Genomic DNA, 17,144 nt, shown 5'->3' on the forward strand with positions numbered 1-17,144 from the left:
CAGGCCAATCGAACAGCCACAGAGGCAGCCTCCGGAAGAGAGGTCGGTTCGGGGGACCATCCACATGATAGTGGGAGGCTCGATCGTCGCGGGTTGTACTTCACCAGCAGCTCGGACGTCAATTCGTGAGACCACTCGAGAAGAACAAAATCCTCCATAGCGGCCGAGGACAGAAGAGCCAATTTTCTTCACAGAAGATGATGTGCGAGGGGTCCACTACCCCCACGATGACGCACTCGTAATAAAGCTGATAATCAATGACTTCGAGGTCAGGCGCGTACTCGTTGACTCGGGCAGCTCGGCCAACATCCTCTTCAAAGCTACGTTTGACCAACTTCAGTTGCAGAGAAGTGACCTGAAGCCTACGGACACTCCTTTGGTGGGATTCAGCGGAGAAGAAGTCCGACCCCTTGGGAAAATAACAGTACCTGTGGAAGTCGACACATGGCCTTGCGTAGTTAGATTCAAACACAACTTCCTAGTGGTCGCAACCCCCTCCCCATACAATGCCATAGTGGGCCGACCGATCACCCATGTCCTACGGGCGATGGTTTCCACCTATCATTTGGCTATGAAGTTCCCAACAGACTTCAGTGTGGGGGTAGCATGGGGCGACCAGCTCGAGTCCCTCAAGTGCTATGTCGCCGCCTTGAAGGGAAAGACAAAGGTGGCTGACAACCTCGAATTGGAAAGGCCTATGGAGCAAGGCGAAGAACGAGCTACGCCCACGGAAAAAACGATCGCAATCCCGACCTCAGCAGCAGACCCAACTCGAGCGCTTTAGATCAGCGCTTCCGTCCAGGCCTCTATGATCCGAACCAGTAAGCTTCTTACTTCAAAATTTAGATATTTTTGCATGGTCCGCGATAGAGATGCCCGGTATAGACCCCGACCTTATAACTCACAAGCTGAATACTGATCCTGTAGTTAGGCCCGTTAGACAGAAGAAATGCAACCTAGCCCCAGAGCGGTGGAAAGTGGTTGACGAGGAGGTCGAGAAGCTCCTCGCAACTGACTTCATAAGAGAAGTCCACTACCCTAGCTGGGTTGCCAACCCCGTCCTGGTAAAGAAGGCCAATGACAAGTGGCGCATGTGCGTCGACTACACCGACCTGAACCGGGCTTGCCTAAAAGACTGCTTCCCACTCCCCAGAATTGACCGCTTGGTGGACGCGACCTCGGGGCACGAGTTGCTAAGTTTCTTAGACGCCTATTTGGGCTATAACCAAATCAAGATGGACCTAGTGGATGAAGAAAAGACTGCCTTCATCACAAAGTTCGGTCTATACTCTTACAAGGTTATGTCCTTCGGGTTGAAAAACGCAGGGGTGAATAAGTTGTTTGTGCCATTAATTGGCAGAAAAGTAGATTTCTATGTAGACGACATGGTCGTCAATACTCAATTTTCACATGAATTAATACAAGATTTGCATTCTATTTTCAAAATTTTGCGTAAGTTTAGTACGAGACTAAACCCAAACAAGTGTGTATTCGGTGTGACCTCGGGAAAATTCCTAGGATACATCATTAACCGGCACAACATTGAAGCCAACCCGGATAAGATTAAGGCCATCTCAGATATGAGACCACCCCGGAAGCTGAAGGAGGTTCAGAGGTTGAATGGCCACATAGCCACCCTGAGCTGCTTCATGTCCAAATCGAAGGACCGTTGTCTACCATTCTTTAAGGCAATCAAGAGCAAAGGGTTCGAATGGACCCAAGATTGTCAGCTCGCATTTGATGAGCTCAAGAAATACCTTGCTAGTGTGCCGATCTTAACCCGGCCCGAGGAAGGAGATGTTTTGGAACTATACCTCTTGACGAGCGACGAAGTGGTCAGTTCAGTACTAATAAAGGAAGTAGATCGGGTCCAACAACCCATCTATTATGTTAGTAAAATATTGCAGGGAGCAGAGATGAGATATCCGGAGATAGAAAAGCTAGCATATGCCCTGGTAATTGCAGCTCGGAAGCTCCGTCCGTACTTTCAGGCTCACACTGTTATCATCCTCACCAACAAACCTTTGAGGCAAGTCTTACTTAAGCTCAAGGTCTCTGGTCGGTTGACGAAGTGAGCCGTTGAGCTCAGCAAGTATGACCTCTAGTACAAGCCGCGAACTGCCATTAAGGCCCAAGCCTTAGTAGATTTCATCACCGAGTGCACATTCAATTCCAAAATTCCTAGGCCGGTTGAGCACGAGGTCTCCAATTCAGGTGAGCCCAAGGCTCCCAGGCCGGTTGAGTCCGAGCCCCGTGAGGTAGCAATCCAGTGTGGCATCTCTCCCAGTTCGGCCAAGCGTGAGCTGGGATGACGAGCCCTGGATCCTTCACGTAGATGGCTCCTCAAACCAACAGGGCAGCGGAGCCGGAATAGTCCTACATGGCCCAAACAACACAAAACTGGAGTACGCGCTACACTTCGAGTTCACGGAATCTAACAATGAAACGAAGTATGAAGCGTTGATAGTTGGACTAGCTTTAGCCAGAGAAGTAAAATCCAAGCACATCGTTATCTGTAGCGACTCCCAGCTCGTGGTCAACCAGGTCACCGGCGAGTACGGAACTCACGAGCCAACCATGATCGCCTACTTAGCCAAAGTCAGAGAGGCCCTGCTCAACTTCCAATCACACTTTATCAGGTAAATCCCGAGGTTGAAGAACGCTGAGGCCGACGCCCTGTCCAAATTAGCCAGCGCCAGTGACATCACCATGAGAATCGTGTACATAGAGGACTTGCCTCGACCTAGCATTCTCGGGGGGGGGGGGGGGGCGGGGGCGGGCAGAGGAGGTTGCTCCCGTCGTTCAAGCAGAGCCGAGCTAGATTGACCCGCTCACGAGCTTCTTGCTACACGGAACCCCCCTATAGATCGCAATGCAGCCAGAAGGGTGCAGCGCCAGACAGCCAAATACGTCATGATAGACGAACAACTATGCTGAAGATCCTACATGCTCCTCTACCTGCGTTGATTGCGACCTACTGAAGCCGATCTCGTACTCCATGACACTCATGAGAGGTTGTGCGGCGGGCACTTGGGGGGCAGGGCCCTCGCCCAGAAGGCACTTCGATAGGGATATTATTGGCCAACAATGAAGACAGACTCTATTGAACTCGTTAGAAAATGTGACAAATGCCAGAGACATGCCAATATTCACTACCAACCCGCTGCCGACCTCAAGTATCTCACCAACCCGTGGCCCTTTGCACAGTGGGGCATCGATCTACTCGGGCCATTCCCACCAGCAACGGGTGGGAGGAAGTTCTTAGTAGTAGCAGTGGACTACTTTACCAAGTGGGTAGAAGTCGAACCCCTTATAACGATCACAACCCGAAATGTTCAAAACTTCTTTTGGAAGAACATTGTGTGCCACTTCGGATTACCTCGAGTATTGATTTCTGACAACGGCAAGCAGTTCGAGGATATCAAATTTCAAGATTGGCGCCAAGACATGGGAATCTGACAGAATTTTACTTCAGTCGCACACCCTCAAGCAAATGGCCAGGCAGAAGTCACGAACAGAGCCATCCTTCGCGGACTAAAGGCACGACTAGACCAAGCTAAAGGATTATGGGCAAATGAACTACCCAATGTTCTATGGGCCTATCGGACCACGGAGAAGACTGCCACGAGAGAAACACCCTTCAATCTCACCTACGACACTGAAGCAATGATCCCTGTAGAGATTGAAGTACCTACATTGCGACTAGAAGCATACATTGATCAGACAAACAAATATGAGCTATGTACCAACCTCAATCTACTCGACGAAGTAAGGAACCTTGCGTACATCAGGACCGCAGCCTACCAGCAGAGAGTGACTCGGTACTATAATGTTAGGGTTAAGAAGCGGAACCTCCGCGTGGGCGACCTGATCCTTCGTAAAGTTATGGTACCGGAGCCCGGCGCTAGCAAGCTCGGGTCCAACTAGGAAGGTCCTTACCAAGTGAAACGAGTGCTCGGGGAAGGAACATACGAGCTTGAGACCCTCAAAGGGAAACAAGTAGCTCGGGCATGGAATATTGTCAACTTAAGACAATACTATCTGTAAGAATTTGGTAGGCCACGAGCCACTCCCAAAGCCTAAGGGCCAGAATACCAAGCTAACATGACCTCGACATAACAGGACCTAGTCGCCTCTATGGCACGGGCAGACTCCGAAAGTGGGCCACGAGCCACTCCTCTAGCCTAAGGGCTGAAACGCCGATCTAATAAAGAAACCTTGGCAACATACAAGACTTAGTCGCTCCATCAGCATGAACTAAGTACTTGCAGCGCCCAAGGCGCAGGTGGCTCAGGCACGAACCTTGTAACGAATAGCCCGCCCTGGCATGCAACAAATTGAACCTGTCTAGGACAATTGATGGCAACCTACCCTGGGTACAGACAGGTCGGGCATATACCCTACTATGTCACTCACCTCGGTGTACACGAGGCTACCCCTACTAAATAGTTCAGGACCACGATGGCAGTTAAGGAACACCCACTCCAGGAGTTCAACTCGGTAGGTTAACAGCTCGGGGTGAGACAACCATTTCGGCAAAAATAAATTGCACAAACACTTAGCAAGAAATATTTCTTCATTACATAAATTTCATTAAAAAAATCTTGATTACAAGAAAGAGAAAGGGAGAAGGCTAAGTTTGTAAATACAGGGACCAAGCTATTTTGGAAGCTCGTTGTCTTTGCTAGGGGCCTCCTCGAGGGCAGTAACTGGGCTAGCATCCTCTGCTTCATCTTCAGCGCCTTCGCCTAAGAATCTGGACCGTCTTTTGACTGATTTACGATGTCGTCAGTGATCCGTGAAATGGTGATGCCACTCGTATCCAGGTCGGGGTAGAGATGCTTAATTAGCCACTGACTGAGCTTGAATCCCCTGCAGTAGACCTCAGTCATCACATCGTCAAACCTTGAAGATCTGACATAGTCGGTGACGGCCTGAGCTTTGGCCTCCTTGAGAGCATCCTCGAAGATCACGGTCTTCTCTTTAATATCTTCTTGGAGGTACTCCAAATCGCGCTCTAGCTTCCCCTTTGCCTCCTTGAGGCACTGCATCTCGAGCTTCAGGGCATCCCGCTCAGCCTTGAGGCTGTCCACCTCGATCCCCAAGGCCTCTTGGCCGACCTTGAGCCCATTCACCTCGGCCCTCAACTTGTCCTTATCTCGGGCCAGCTCGCCCTTCTCCGCCATCAACACCTCGATGAAGCTCTTCTGAGCCAAGGCGTCACTCTCTAGATGGTGGACCTGACCGCAAACTACCCTCAGTTCAGTATGGGCTGCGCGGGATGACTTCTCAGCCTCCAGAGCCTGCCTCAAATGCCGATCTAATTGAAGGGTCAAGGCGTGAATGGCGAAGTTCACCTGCAAAAGGGAAACCAGTCAAAAGGGAAACTAGTTAAAAAAAAAACTCACCACCATAGTATGGGAGGCAGCTCGGGCCCCGAGCTGACCAGGAGTGAGATCAGCCCACTCGTTGACCTCACCCGGGTATGCAGCCAGCTTGCTCTTCTTCAGGCTGCACTGGGGATTCAAGACGGTTTGGCTCCCCTGACCCTCCGAGCTGGATGCTCTCATCTCTACATCACGAGTGGACTCCTCAGAAGCCTCAGCGGCAGCTTCAGCAGGATGAGCCCTGGTAGCAACCTCTGTGGCACAAGCCTCGACAGCGCTCTCAGCAGCAAGTTTGGTGGGCTTAGCAGAGGGTTCCGCTACCACCTCAGGCCCCTGAGGCACCGCATCTCCTTCTAGGTCGATGACAGGTGAAGTACCTGGGAGCTCGGGCTCCGGAGCTGAAGCCTGCGGAGGTTGAGTCTCGGTTGAGGCTTGTGAAGACTCAACGCGTGCCTTCCTGGCTACTCGCTTCCTCCTCTTCATCTGGCGGAAGAGTCTTTGGTTGTTAATCTTCTCAGTCTCTATGGGACCTGGAGTGAAGTTCAACATTAGCAATCCCGAAGTAAACATACATACAAAAAGCCAAAGTAAAGCAAAACCTACCCGAGCTCAAGCCGGCCTGGATGAGCTTCTCTTCAGATGTGAAGTCTTTATAATTTAACCCGAGTTGAGCCAGCATCTGGAGTGCCTTCTTGGTCTTCCCATCTAAGATGACACCGGGGTCTTGAACAGCCACCCTCCAGTCAGTAGGGAAGGGCCACCCCATGCTACTCCAAACCACGAAGTAGTCCCGCTTCCAGGCTAGGACTTTACTTGAGAGTCTGTGTATAAGCTTGAAACCCGGGTGGGGAGACAGGTAGTAAGACCGCCTGTGCCCGGGGAGAGCACCCGGAGCACTCTTCTTTATGGCCAAAATGTGCTAAGAATGTCTAGGTCGATAGGGAGAGATCGGTCAAAGCAAAGAGAAATGGTCCCAACTATATTTCGTATGGAATTCAGGTAAAGTTGGTCCAAAGTAATGTTGAAGTGCACCAGCACCTCGGTAATCAAGTGGTGGAGAGGGAGTCAGAGTTCAGCTACTAACTGCTCCCTGAAGACCACGATCTCATCAAGACCGTCCTCCCATGGAAAGCTGCCGGTAGGAAGACTGTAAGAGTACTCCCCAGGAAGGTGGAACCTCTGCATGAGGTCCTAGAGTCTCTCCAAAGTCATGGTGGAAGGGCTGAACTGATCTGGCACCCGACCTCGGTGGGAGGTGGATGCCAAATGACCCGAAGCCACCCGTACATTGGACGACTGGGCAGCAGAAGAGCCACCCTGAGCCGAGGTACCCATCGACCACCGTACTCGACAAATCTGGGACAGCCGCAATGTCCCTTGCCAGATAGTGTCGTGCCTGCCACCTCTAGAAGGTGTCTTGTACCTGACAGGCACGTACCCTGCAGTGACGATCCCGCGCATGCCACCTCAGCCCTGTCTGTAACGGCTGCGGCAGGTTGACAGTGGCGGTTGTACCTACCCTGTCAGAGGCCAATGGGCCTGATGCAATGGAATTTTGTTATAAGGGGCCTATTATTAGAGAACAAGGGTATTTTGAAATCTCTTGTGCTACCTCACTCTTAGCTTTTATCTTCTCTTTGCTTCTTACTCAGAATACTGACTTAATCGTCGGAGCGTTCCCGCCGGGCGAACACCCCGGGGATTCTTCTTCTTCCTCATCTCAGGTACCTCTTGGGAGCCATGCGAGTGCCAGCTAGGAGTGACCAGATTGCGCACCATCAGTTCTTGTAATTATTTCTAATTTATTCTTTATTATTGTGTATAAAAATTCAGCCATGTACAACCATTCAATATAGTGAAATTCGACCCATTCTTTAATCTTTGTCTTTCTAGCTTTAACTTGGTATTAGAGCCATGGCTTACAACACCCCAATTGTTTTTGAGATAATGAGCTCGAGCTCAACCTCTTCCCAGAATTCTTCCCTACCAATTAACATCAATTCTATTCCTAATATTTCACATTACCTGACAATCAAACTCAATGGCGAAAATTTTCTTCTCTGGAAAGCTCAATTTCTTCCAATACTTTGGGCACACAAGTTGATGGGGCTCATTGATGGATTGGCCAAGCGTCCCTCAGAAGTGATTCTAGATCCTATTGATAATAGTAAGAAAATTTTGAATCCAGAATTCTCCACCTGGGTACAGTTAGATCAGTTGGTCCTAAGTTGGCTTATAGCTTCTTTAACTGAAGGAGTCTTAGCACAAGTCGTTCGACTCTCTACAACCGCTAAAGTCAGGAATGCTCTGGAGAAATCTTTCTCTTCTCATTCTCGATCCAGGGTACTTCAACTCAAATGTCAACTTCAAAATCTCAAGAAAAGGAACCTGTCCATCAGTGATTATGTTCAGAAAGCCAAAACAATTGCAGATAGTCTCTCTACAGTCTCAGTTGTTTTATACATCCTATCCAGCTTGGGTAGTGAGTATGAATCCCTTATTACAGCTATTACAAATTGAATTTATGCAGATCAACTCAATATTAGTGATGTTCTTGGATTACTTCTAAGTCATGAAGCCTGGCTTTTATAGCACAATTTTTCCAATGAAAATCCTAATGCAAATCTTGCAATGAATAATAATAAAAATTCGACTAACATTTTTCAACCCTCTCACTTACAATCAAGGCTGGGGTGGGAACAGTCGTGGCAGAGGTAGGGGGCGTGGTGGTCAGCCCTCAGGCCGTGGACAAGGTCGTGGAAGAGGAAATAGTATTACTTGTCAGCTTTGTAACAAACCAGGCCATGGAGCACTGAAATGTTACAAAAGATTTGATCTCTTGTACCAGGGAGAGAACACTACACATCCGGCAGACTCTATAGCCTTTCACAATGGCATCTCACAGAACGACTCTATGTCTGGAACTAGATTTGATCCAATCTAGTATTTGGATAGTGGCACCATTCATCACATGACACCGGATGTTGAGAACTTACAAGTCCGAACTAAATACCAAGGTTCTAATCAAGTCAATATCGGTAATGGAACAAGTTTGACTATAAACAATATAGGGTCGACATCTCTAGTTTACAACCATAATCAATTTGCACTGAAAAATATCTTTCATGTTCCTTCTCTTACTAAAAGTCTGCTATCTGTAAGAAGATTTACCAAGGATAATAATCTGATTTTGAGTTCCATTTGGATTTCTTTGTCTTGAAGGACCATATGGGGAGAATTTTACTCAGAGGACCCAATAGAGACAGACTCTATTAGTTTCTTGGAGCAGTTCAGCATAGGATAGAAAACTCAATAGCTTTTGTAGGTGAGAAAACTTTTGTGGCAGAATGGCATCAACGACTTGGTCATGTATCTCTCTAAGTTGTGAAAAATATTATTTCTAAATTTGGTTTACCTTATTCTAGATCTTTGAGTTGCCCTTTTATGTGTGAAGCTTGCCAAATGGGTAAAGCTCATCGTTTAATTCTACCATCTTCCACTACCACTTTTTCTGCACCACTTGAACTAGTTTTTTTTTTTTTTTTTTTTTTTTTTTTTTTTTTTTTTTTTTTTATGTATGGGGACTTGCCCCAATTGTGTCCAATAAGGGATTCAAATACTATGTTCTATTTATGGATGCATATTCTCGACTTTCATGGATTTTTCCTCTTGAAAGAAAGTCAGATGTGTTTAATACTTTTATTAACTTTAAGAATCATGTGGGAAATCTTTTCTCTACGAAAATTAAGATGTTTCAAAGTGATTGGGGTGGCGAATTTTGCAATCTCTCCCGTTATCTTGATAATGCCAGTATTCTTCACCACCTTGGTTGTCCTCATACGCATGAGAAGTATGGTAGTGTTGAGTGAAAACATTGGCACATTATTGAGTCCACATTGTCTCTACTAGTGTCCTCTCTCCCCTAGTCCTTCTGGGCAGATGCTGCTACAACTGTCGTCTTCCTCATCAATCGACTGCCAACTCCAGGCCTTGGTAATTTCTCCCCTTACGAGAAATTATTTGGAAAGCCTCCTGATTATTCAATGCTAAAGGTTTTTGGTTGCAAGTATTAACCTCTTCTTCGGCCTTATAATGCGCACAAGATGGATTTTTGTTCTACTCCATGTATCTTTATTGGTTATGTCAACAGTCACAAAGGGTACTGTTGTTACAATCCTGCTACTGGCAGAAAAATAATTGCGAGACATGCCTTTCTTAACGGCTTCATTATAGAGACTATTTTTATGTGACAATCAAAAGGCTTTGAGGGCAGCAATTATGCCCATCATGTCTACAAACTTCACAAGGCCCTCTATGGGATCAAACATGCTCCTCTAGCTTGGTTTTCCTAATTGAGTAATCGTCTATATGACCTTGGTTTTAGAGGTTCTCAGTGTGACCCCTCTCTGTTCATATATAGCCGTGAACAAATTACCATTTACATTCTTGTTTATGTTAATGATATTCTTATTACTGGATCCTCATCTGCTCATGTCTCTCAACTTATCAACAATTTATCTCAGACCTTTGCTCTAAAAGACTTGGGGTCGTTGCACTACTTCCTTGGGGTTGAATCTCAACGTGATGCAACCAGATTATTTCTTTTTCAATGTAGGTATATTTTGGATCTACTGTTGAAGACTAACCTTGCTGTAGCCAAACCTGTTTCTAGTCCAATAGCCACCTCATCTCAGCTTTCTCGGTTTACTGGTAAACCGCTCCCTGATCCCACTTAGTGCCGAAGCATTACAGGTGCTCTTTAGTACGTCACTCTAACACGACTTGATTTTGCCTTCGCAGTAAATAAGGTTTGTCAGTTTTTATAAGCTCCTATTGATGAACACTGGGTATAGTAAAGAGGATTCTGAGGTATCTCAAAGGAACCATTGACTCCGGTTTGTTTTTCTCGGTCCACTCGTCAAACACATTGACAACATACTCCGATGCTGATTGGGCTGGTTGTCTTGATGACAGATGTTCTATTGGCGGCTATGGTATTTTTCTTGCTTCTCATTTGATTTCGTGGAGCGCTAAGAAGCAACCTACAATAGCTCGGCCTAGCACAAAGGCTGAATTTCGAGCTCTAGCTAATGCCACCACCGAACTCTTGTGGCTTAATTCTCTTCTCTCTGATTTGGGGGTCAAACTCAAGTCTCCACCAGTTCTCTACTGTGATAATATTGGGGCCAAGTATCTTGCAGCTCATCCCATTTTTTGGGCCCGTACTAAACATATTGAGGTTGACTTTCACTTCCTTCGGAATCTCATCATTAAGAAGTGTCTGATCATGCGGTTCTTTCCCACACAGGATCAACTTGCTGATATTTTCACTAAACCACTTTCGTCTTCCCGATTTGAATGGCTGCAGTCCAAGCTTCAAGTGCTTCCATCTCACTTTCACTTGAGGGGGTGTATTGAGGAGCTGGCCAACCCTAGGCCGGCCAGCCCTAACTCTTCCACTCTTACCAAAGAAAGCTCCATTCTTCCTACAAAAGAGAGCCCTATATCTCCTACCAAAGAAGGCTCTAGTCTTCCTTCCAAAGAAGGACTAGCTACTATACAGAGGACACTTACCAAAGAGAGATCAATCAGAGCAAAAAGGAAACTCTCCACTTAGCAAGTTTCCTACTAAAGACCTTTTCCTATTTTTTTTTTCTATTCTTGTAGCAGTCCAAGCTTCAAGTGCTTCCATCCCACTTTCACTTGAGGGGGTGTATTGAGGAGCTGGCCAACCCTAGGCCAGCCAGCCCTAACTCTTCCACTCTTACCAAAGAAAGCTCCATTCTTCCTACAAAAGAGAGCCCTATATCTCCTACCAAAGAAGGCTCTAGTCTTCCTTCCAAAGAAGGACTAGCTACTATACAGAGGACACTTACCAAAGAGAGATCAATCAGAGCAAAAAGGAAACTCTCCACTTAGCAAGTTTCCTACTAAAGACCTTTTCCTATTTTTTTTTCTATTCTTGTAATTATTTCTAATTTATTCTTTATTATTGTGTATAAATATTTAGCCATATATAGCCTTTCAATATAGTGAAATTTGATCCATTCTTTAATCTTTGTCTTTCTAGCTTTAACTATAGGTAGGTCGCTGGGATAGTATAACATCAGAGACAAGAGATTACAGGCTGGTTGTCGGAGTTTTCACCATTGTTACAGGCTAGTCGCTGGAGTTTTCATCATTACAGGTTGTTCTTCGTAGTTTTCACTATTAGGATTCTCTATTGCAATGGTAGGTTCCTTTAAGAGACCACGTTGAAACCCTAAATATATGTCCTCCTTAGGCTTTATTGGATTGCACTAAATTCTCAAGGCTGAATGTCTCCAAATTGTAACAATTACTTAGAGGTAGGTAATAAAATTGCACTAAAAATAATAAAGTACTGATATAATAATAATAATAATAATAATAATAATAATAATAATAATAATAATAATAATAATAATAATAATAATAATAATAAATTGTTAGTTGATTCTGATCCTAACTCCAAATGAACCAAAAAACAAATAAGCATTGGGAATAGACAATTCTGATTTGGATTCCAATTCCAATTCTAATCCTAATTGGGAACCAAACAAACCCTAAAGAATTTAAATTCATTCCACCTCCACTTGTATATATAATTTGGTGGATCATTGTACTTTGTAATTAATACATTCTTAGGAGTAATAGAACTAGACTTAGGTCTCTTCGAATAATGTTGAAGAGACCCTGTTGGCTTGTGATAGTGGGGACTAGGACTTGGGATCGAATCTTGCACTCATCAGTTGGATTGGAGCTACCCCCGTTGACCATTGGGGTTCTTGGGAGGGGCTACCCCCATTGTGTAGTCCATTCATCTACCCAAAAACAATATTTTAAGAAACAATTTAGAATCGGAACCGCTTTAACCACCAGTTTTCGGGTTAGTGATTCAACCATTCAGTTTGAATGGCCCATTGCAATTTAAACAAATAAAAAGCGACAAAAAAATCGTTGTATGGTTTTTGGCCAAACTATTTGGCTGTTTAACTCAATGACAATCGAAAACCATGGTGAAAAAGAAAGTTCCCTTGAAAAGGGGTCCAAAACTACTAGATTGAAAAATTCTTGCTCTAAAGTTCCCATTGTTGCAAATGTGGTCATAACACTCTCTTGGGTCTTTCTAATGAAAAGCCAACATACCAATGGAAATAAATTCAAGACTGGTTCATTTCCACTAGTAAGTGTGCATGTGCTCTGCATGTTTCCAAAATTTTCTATAATTTCATTATATTTCTATGTCTATAATTCTCATTTGTCACACTTATTTTTGTTTAATATAATGAATATATGATATTAAAAAGGTGTTCAAATGTTATCTACAATTTTTTTTGTATTTTTATCCTTCTGTCTATTTTCATTTTTTAATTAATAATAATAATAATATATAATATTATTATTATTATTATTATTTAATTATGACATCAAGGGTTTACACATTTGGCCTAAAAGGTTGAATTATTGATTCACCACCAAAGAGGAAAACAACTCAATTTTTTTGTGTTGGTTTTAAATTTGTACTTTATTCTATAATCAATAAAAACACTTATTCTTTGTCACACTTATTTTTCTTTAATATATTTAATTAACATAGGATTCAATGAAAGAATGAGAGTTGATACTCTAAATACAAGACTTAATGAGATGGAATTAAATATGGAGAATGTAGTAGTTCAAATTACATTTTATGGCCTCACAATTAGAAAGGGATCAAATTCACAAACAGGGGTACTCTAGTCAAGAATAGAATTTAATCAATGCCATAGGAGTTAATTACTTAAATGCAAGATTTAAAGAGAGGGATTTGAATGAAGAGAAAAGCAGTTGTTCAAATTAAATTTTTGTCTATGTCCTCAAGAGGGACTAAATTCATAAATAGGGGTATTCTAGTTAATAAAGCATAGGATTCAATGAATGTCGATGAGACTTAATTCCTTAAATGTAAGACTTAAAGAGAGAGATTTGAATGAAAATAAAGTGATTGTTCAAATTCCATTTTTGTCTTTCCAATTAGAGAGCAACCAAATAAAAATTGGGGTATCCAAAAGGATGAGGCACATTTTTTGCCTATGGCAACTGAAATGGTGAATCCAAATGTTTTATGGAACTTCAATACTTTAACAACCAAGTTTAAGCAGAAGATATGTTTGTCATGTAACACATAGGGGTACAACTTGGTTTGAACTGGGATTGGCTTGAATTGAATATAACCCTTAGCCCCAACCCGAGTTGTGATACATTGGATTCGGGTTGGCCCAGACAGAGTTGCACCCACGGCCACAGTATAGCAGAAAGTAAACCCTTGGGCCTTGGGCATCCTTAGACTAATAGAGTTCTGCATAGAAGCAGAAAGTTGTACAAGAAAAAAAAAAAAAAAGCAGGCCTAAGAAGTTTTGTTGAGAGTTGGATTAAGTCAGAAACTCCATTAGTCTCATGTAACACAATTAACTAAGGGAGTAGAGAAAACAAGTATAAGGGGAAAGCACCACAATGAAATTGTTTTAGGGGTTTTATATTCTACTAAAGCAAATCTTAATTAGGTTAAAAATTTATAATCTGTGATTGACATATTATGCTTTTCTTCTAACAGATACAGGAGAATAATATTCGAGCAGGCATGAAACCAAACCGATCACATTTTTGCTTTTTTACATTCATACATGCTAGGGTTTTCTTCTAAAGTACAAATAGGCTGAACACTTGGTATTCTCGTCCAGTTAACAGACGGAAAGATATAACACTTGAGCAACCAAGTCCAACTGAACCCACCTTTTCCAACCCAACGGGTGTATAATATAGGATATAGGTGGGAGCAACAAACTAAGCAAAGCAAGAGAAGTTATAAAGAAGAAGTCTGAAGTATTGTTGACTATGTATGAGTTTCATTCAAACCAGTGCATCAGATTTTCTGCCACCAGTAATCCCCTCCTGTGATGATCTATTGAAGAACTCTATGCAATCAGAAATAGCTTCATGGTAATGCGAATTTGGCGAATAGTTATACGAGCTGAATGAAGTCTTTGGAGGGTCATCAAATCGGTCTCCGGTTCTCTGACGAGGAACTCTGGACGCCGACGGTGACCGAGATGGGAGAGCGAAGATGAAGCGCGTTACAATCTTCCGAAAGCGGTCGAAAAGCTTCATGGCGGAGAGGTTCAGCTTTGGTGCAACCCCGGCGTGAGGTAGTTGAGCTTCTCCCCTTATTTGTATGACAAAGCTCTCTCTTTGAGGCCTGTGCATCTCACCACTGAAACAAATTCTCTCCGGGAAGTGTAATGCTATCATGTGCACCGTTTGCTTGTGAGGATATAAAAAGGAAGATGTCATGCAGGCCTAATAGTTGTTAATTATATGGGAATAGCATAATTAGAAGGAAAAGATATAAGAAGTAAGGATGCTTGTCTAACCCATGTGGCCAAATTATAATGTGGGCTTCACTTGTCCTTTCCCAATGGTTAGTTTACTAGGAATGTTGATCATTTCCAACTAAAAGTAAAAGTAATCCCATCTGACCTGCTTTGTCCCATAATATATAACTAGTTGGGAATCTTAATTAAGTGGCTCTGCATGCATGATAACGGCTGAAGTGGCTGATAAACTGAATCATTTATTTCTTTATTAATAAAATATTTAGGGGGGTATGTGGTAATTAACCCATTCAGCCATTAAGGGGTTCTTAACCTACCTAATGAAGCTTGATACTTAGGTTTTGTTAAGGAGTTGTTGGGATAAGCCTTGACAGCAAGGATGCTTTTCTGCTGAAGGATATATGATAGGATAAATATATTGGTAAAAGTGTATATGGAAAGCCTAGCCGACCCAAGTGGCATGAATTCGCCTGATGGGTCTATATATATGCCCACAAAGTTAGTATTATAGCACAGTAGGTTTAACAATATTCTTTTATCTTAGAATAAGTTAAGCAATTAGTTAAGGAGAATGGTTAACATGAGGCCTAGAAAACGAGGAGGATTAGATGCGAGAGGGGTTAATGATAATTCGGCAAGACATGAGAGAAATATGCTTTGGATATGTCCCCTAATAAAATAATAACAAATATTGTAAGGGATCTGCTTTTAGCATTACATTAGAATCTAACAAATTATTTGATCAATCTTCTCTCACTTTTTGAGGTAAATATTCTAAGCTTTATAATGCATGAAGTTTGAGAAGAAACACGGGAGATTTCTCTAGGCCAAACAAAACCAAAAAATGAGGTGGTTTTTAACATATATTTTGTTCTTCTATTCTATCAAATATTGAATAATCTCAGAACAGAGTAGTCTACAAGTCAAGTCAGTTATGGCATATATGTTTCCACCACATCACATTTTATTTCTCCCCTGAACTCTTTTGGTAACTCAAGTCCAGTTTCCTCTACAAGTTTTCTTTGTTTTGGTAAGTTACACTTCATTCAAATGAATACCGATATATATATTCTCAGAACTTCCCCTCACTAACAAGTTCTTCCGTTTTTCTGGTAATCCTCTCATCACTAATGAGTCCAGTTTATCAACTCTGGTATACTGGTATTCTCGGAACTCATTTAATTTGGTAACTCAAGTCCACTTTCATCTATATTTTTTCTTTTATAATTATTTTGGTAAGGCTGTGTTTGGTTGCAGTGCAAATGATGCAAAACTATGGTAGTACAAATGATTTGACTGCAAACTTTGATTTATTTTTGTTTCAAATTTTATCTTACTTTGTTTGGTTGAGGGGTGTTCATGGGTCAGGTTGAATCGGTTTGAATCATTTTTTCAACCAACCCGACGTAGTTGGTTTATTTATTGACTAAATCAAAATCGACCGACCTTGAAGCAAAACCAATTTAACCTCTTTTTTTTTTTTCAAAATTAAAGAGTGAAGACTCCAACAGTTGTCTCTCCATTCCAATTTCCAAGAGTCCTTGATAGCAATGCTTGCTAAACCCAAAAAGATAATAAATAACTTTATTTAACCGCTCTTTTTTTCTCTTTCCAAATTTGAAGAATGAAGACTCCAACAATCCAACATATATGTCCATTCCAATTTCCAAGACTCTTTCACATCAATGCTTGATAAATCCAGAGAGGTAATAAATAACATCACTTAAATTTAAAGTTAACTATGATAAGGAGTAGGGCTAAATAGGGAATACTTAGTAATTATTTAAAATATATAGGGTCGGTTCAGTTTTGGTTTTCATGTATAAAAACCGAAAACTAAACCGAGTTGTCGGTTTATTTTTTCACACAAACTGGAACCAACTGGTGGTTTTGAAAAACCGGTCAACTCGGGTTGGGTCAGGCTGGTTTGGTCGGTTTGACATTTAATGTGAACACCCCTAGTTTGGTTGCATTAAAAGTGAAGTAAAATGAGACTTAAAGAAGATTAAGTAAAATCCAAAACAAAGTTCAACCAAAATTTGCATTTTTTTTTTCATTTGCACTCTCATACATTTGTACTAGTGCAAATAAAATTGCACTGCAAGTCTGCAACCAAACACAACATAAGATATGTTCATCATTCAATGAGTAGGTGGTTGTCTAGTCAATTATCATACACAGACCTATTCATGGGCTGGGTACAACCCAACAATATTATATATAATAAAAATACAATATATATATATATATATATATATATAGGTGGTTATCTAGTCAATTATCATACTATATATATGGGTTGGCTGATAATTGCAATCACCTCCCTTGAACTTTTTGACACAGTTGCAAATAGAACCCCTCTTTA

The 17,144-nt window shown here is 42.5% G+C and overlaps 1 protein-coding gene across 1 annotated transcript; it reads left to right on the forward strand.

Moving 5' to 3' along the window:
• Positions 1-7,301: 7,301 nt before the first annotated feature.
• On the forward strand, positions 7,302-7,907 carry LOC148876411 (uncharacterized). Its single transcript, XM_088967419.1, has one exon. The coding sequence runs from the start codon at positions 7,302-7,304 to the stop codon at positions 7,905-7,907; it is 606 nt and encodes a 201-aa protein (XP_088823545.1).
• The last annotated feature ends 9,237 nt before the right edge of the window (positions 7,908-17,144 follow it).

Source organism: Nelumbo lutea, chromosome 1 (genome assembly GCF_056320005.1).
Source record: "Nelumbo lutea isolate HS-2025 chromosome 1, American lotus-T2T, whole genome shotgun sequence".
Classification (NCBI taxonomy): Eukaryota; Viridiplantae; Streptophyta; class Magnoliopsida; order Proteales; family Nelumbonaceae; genus Nelumbo; species Nelumbo lutea.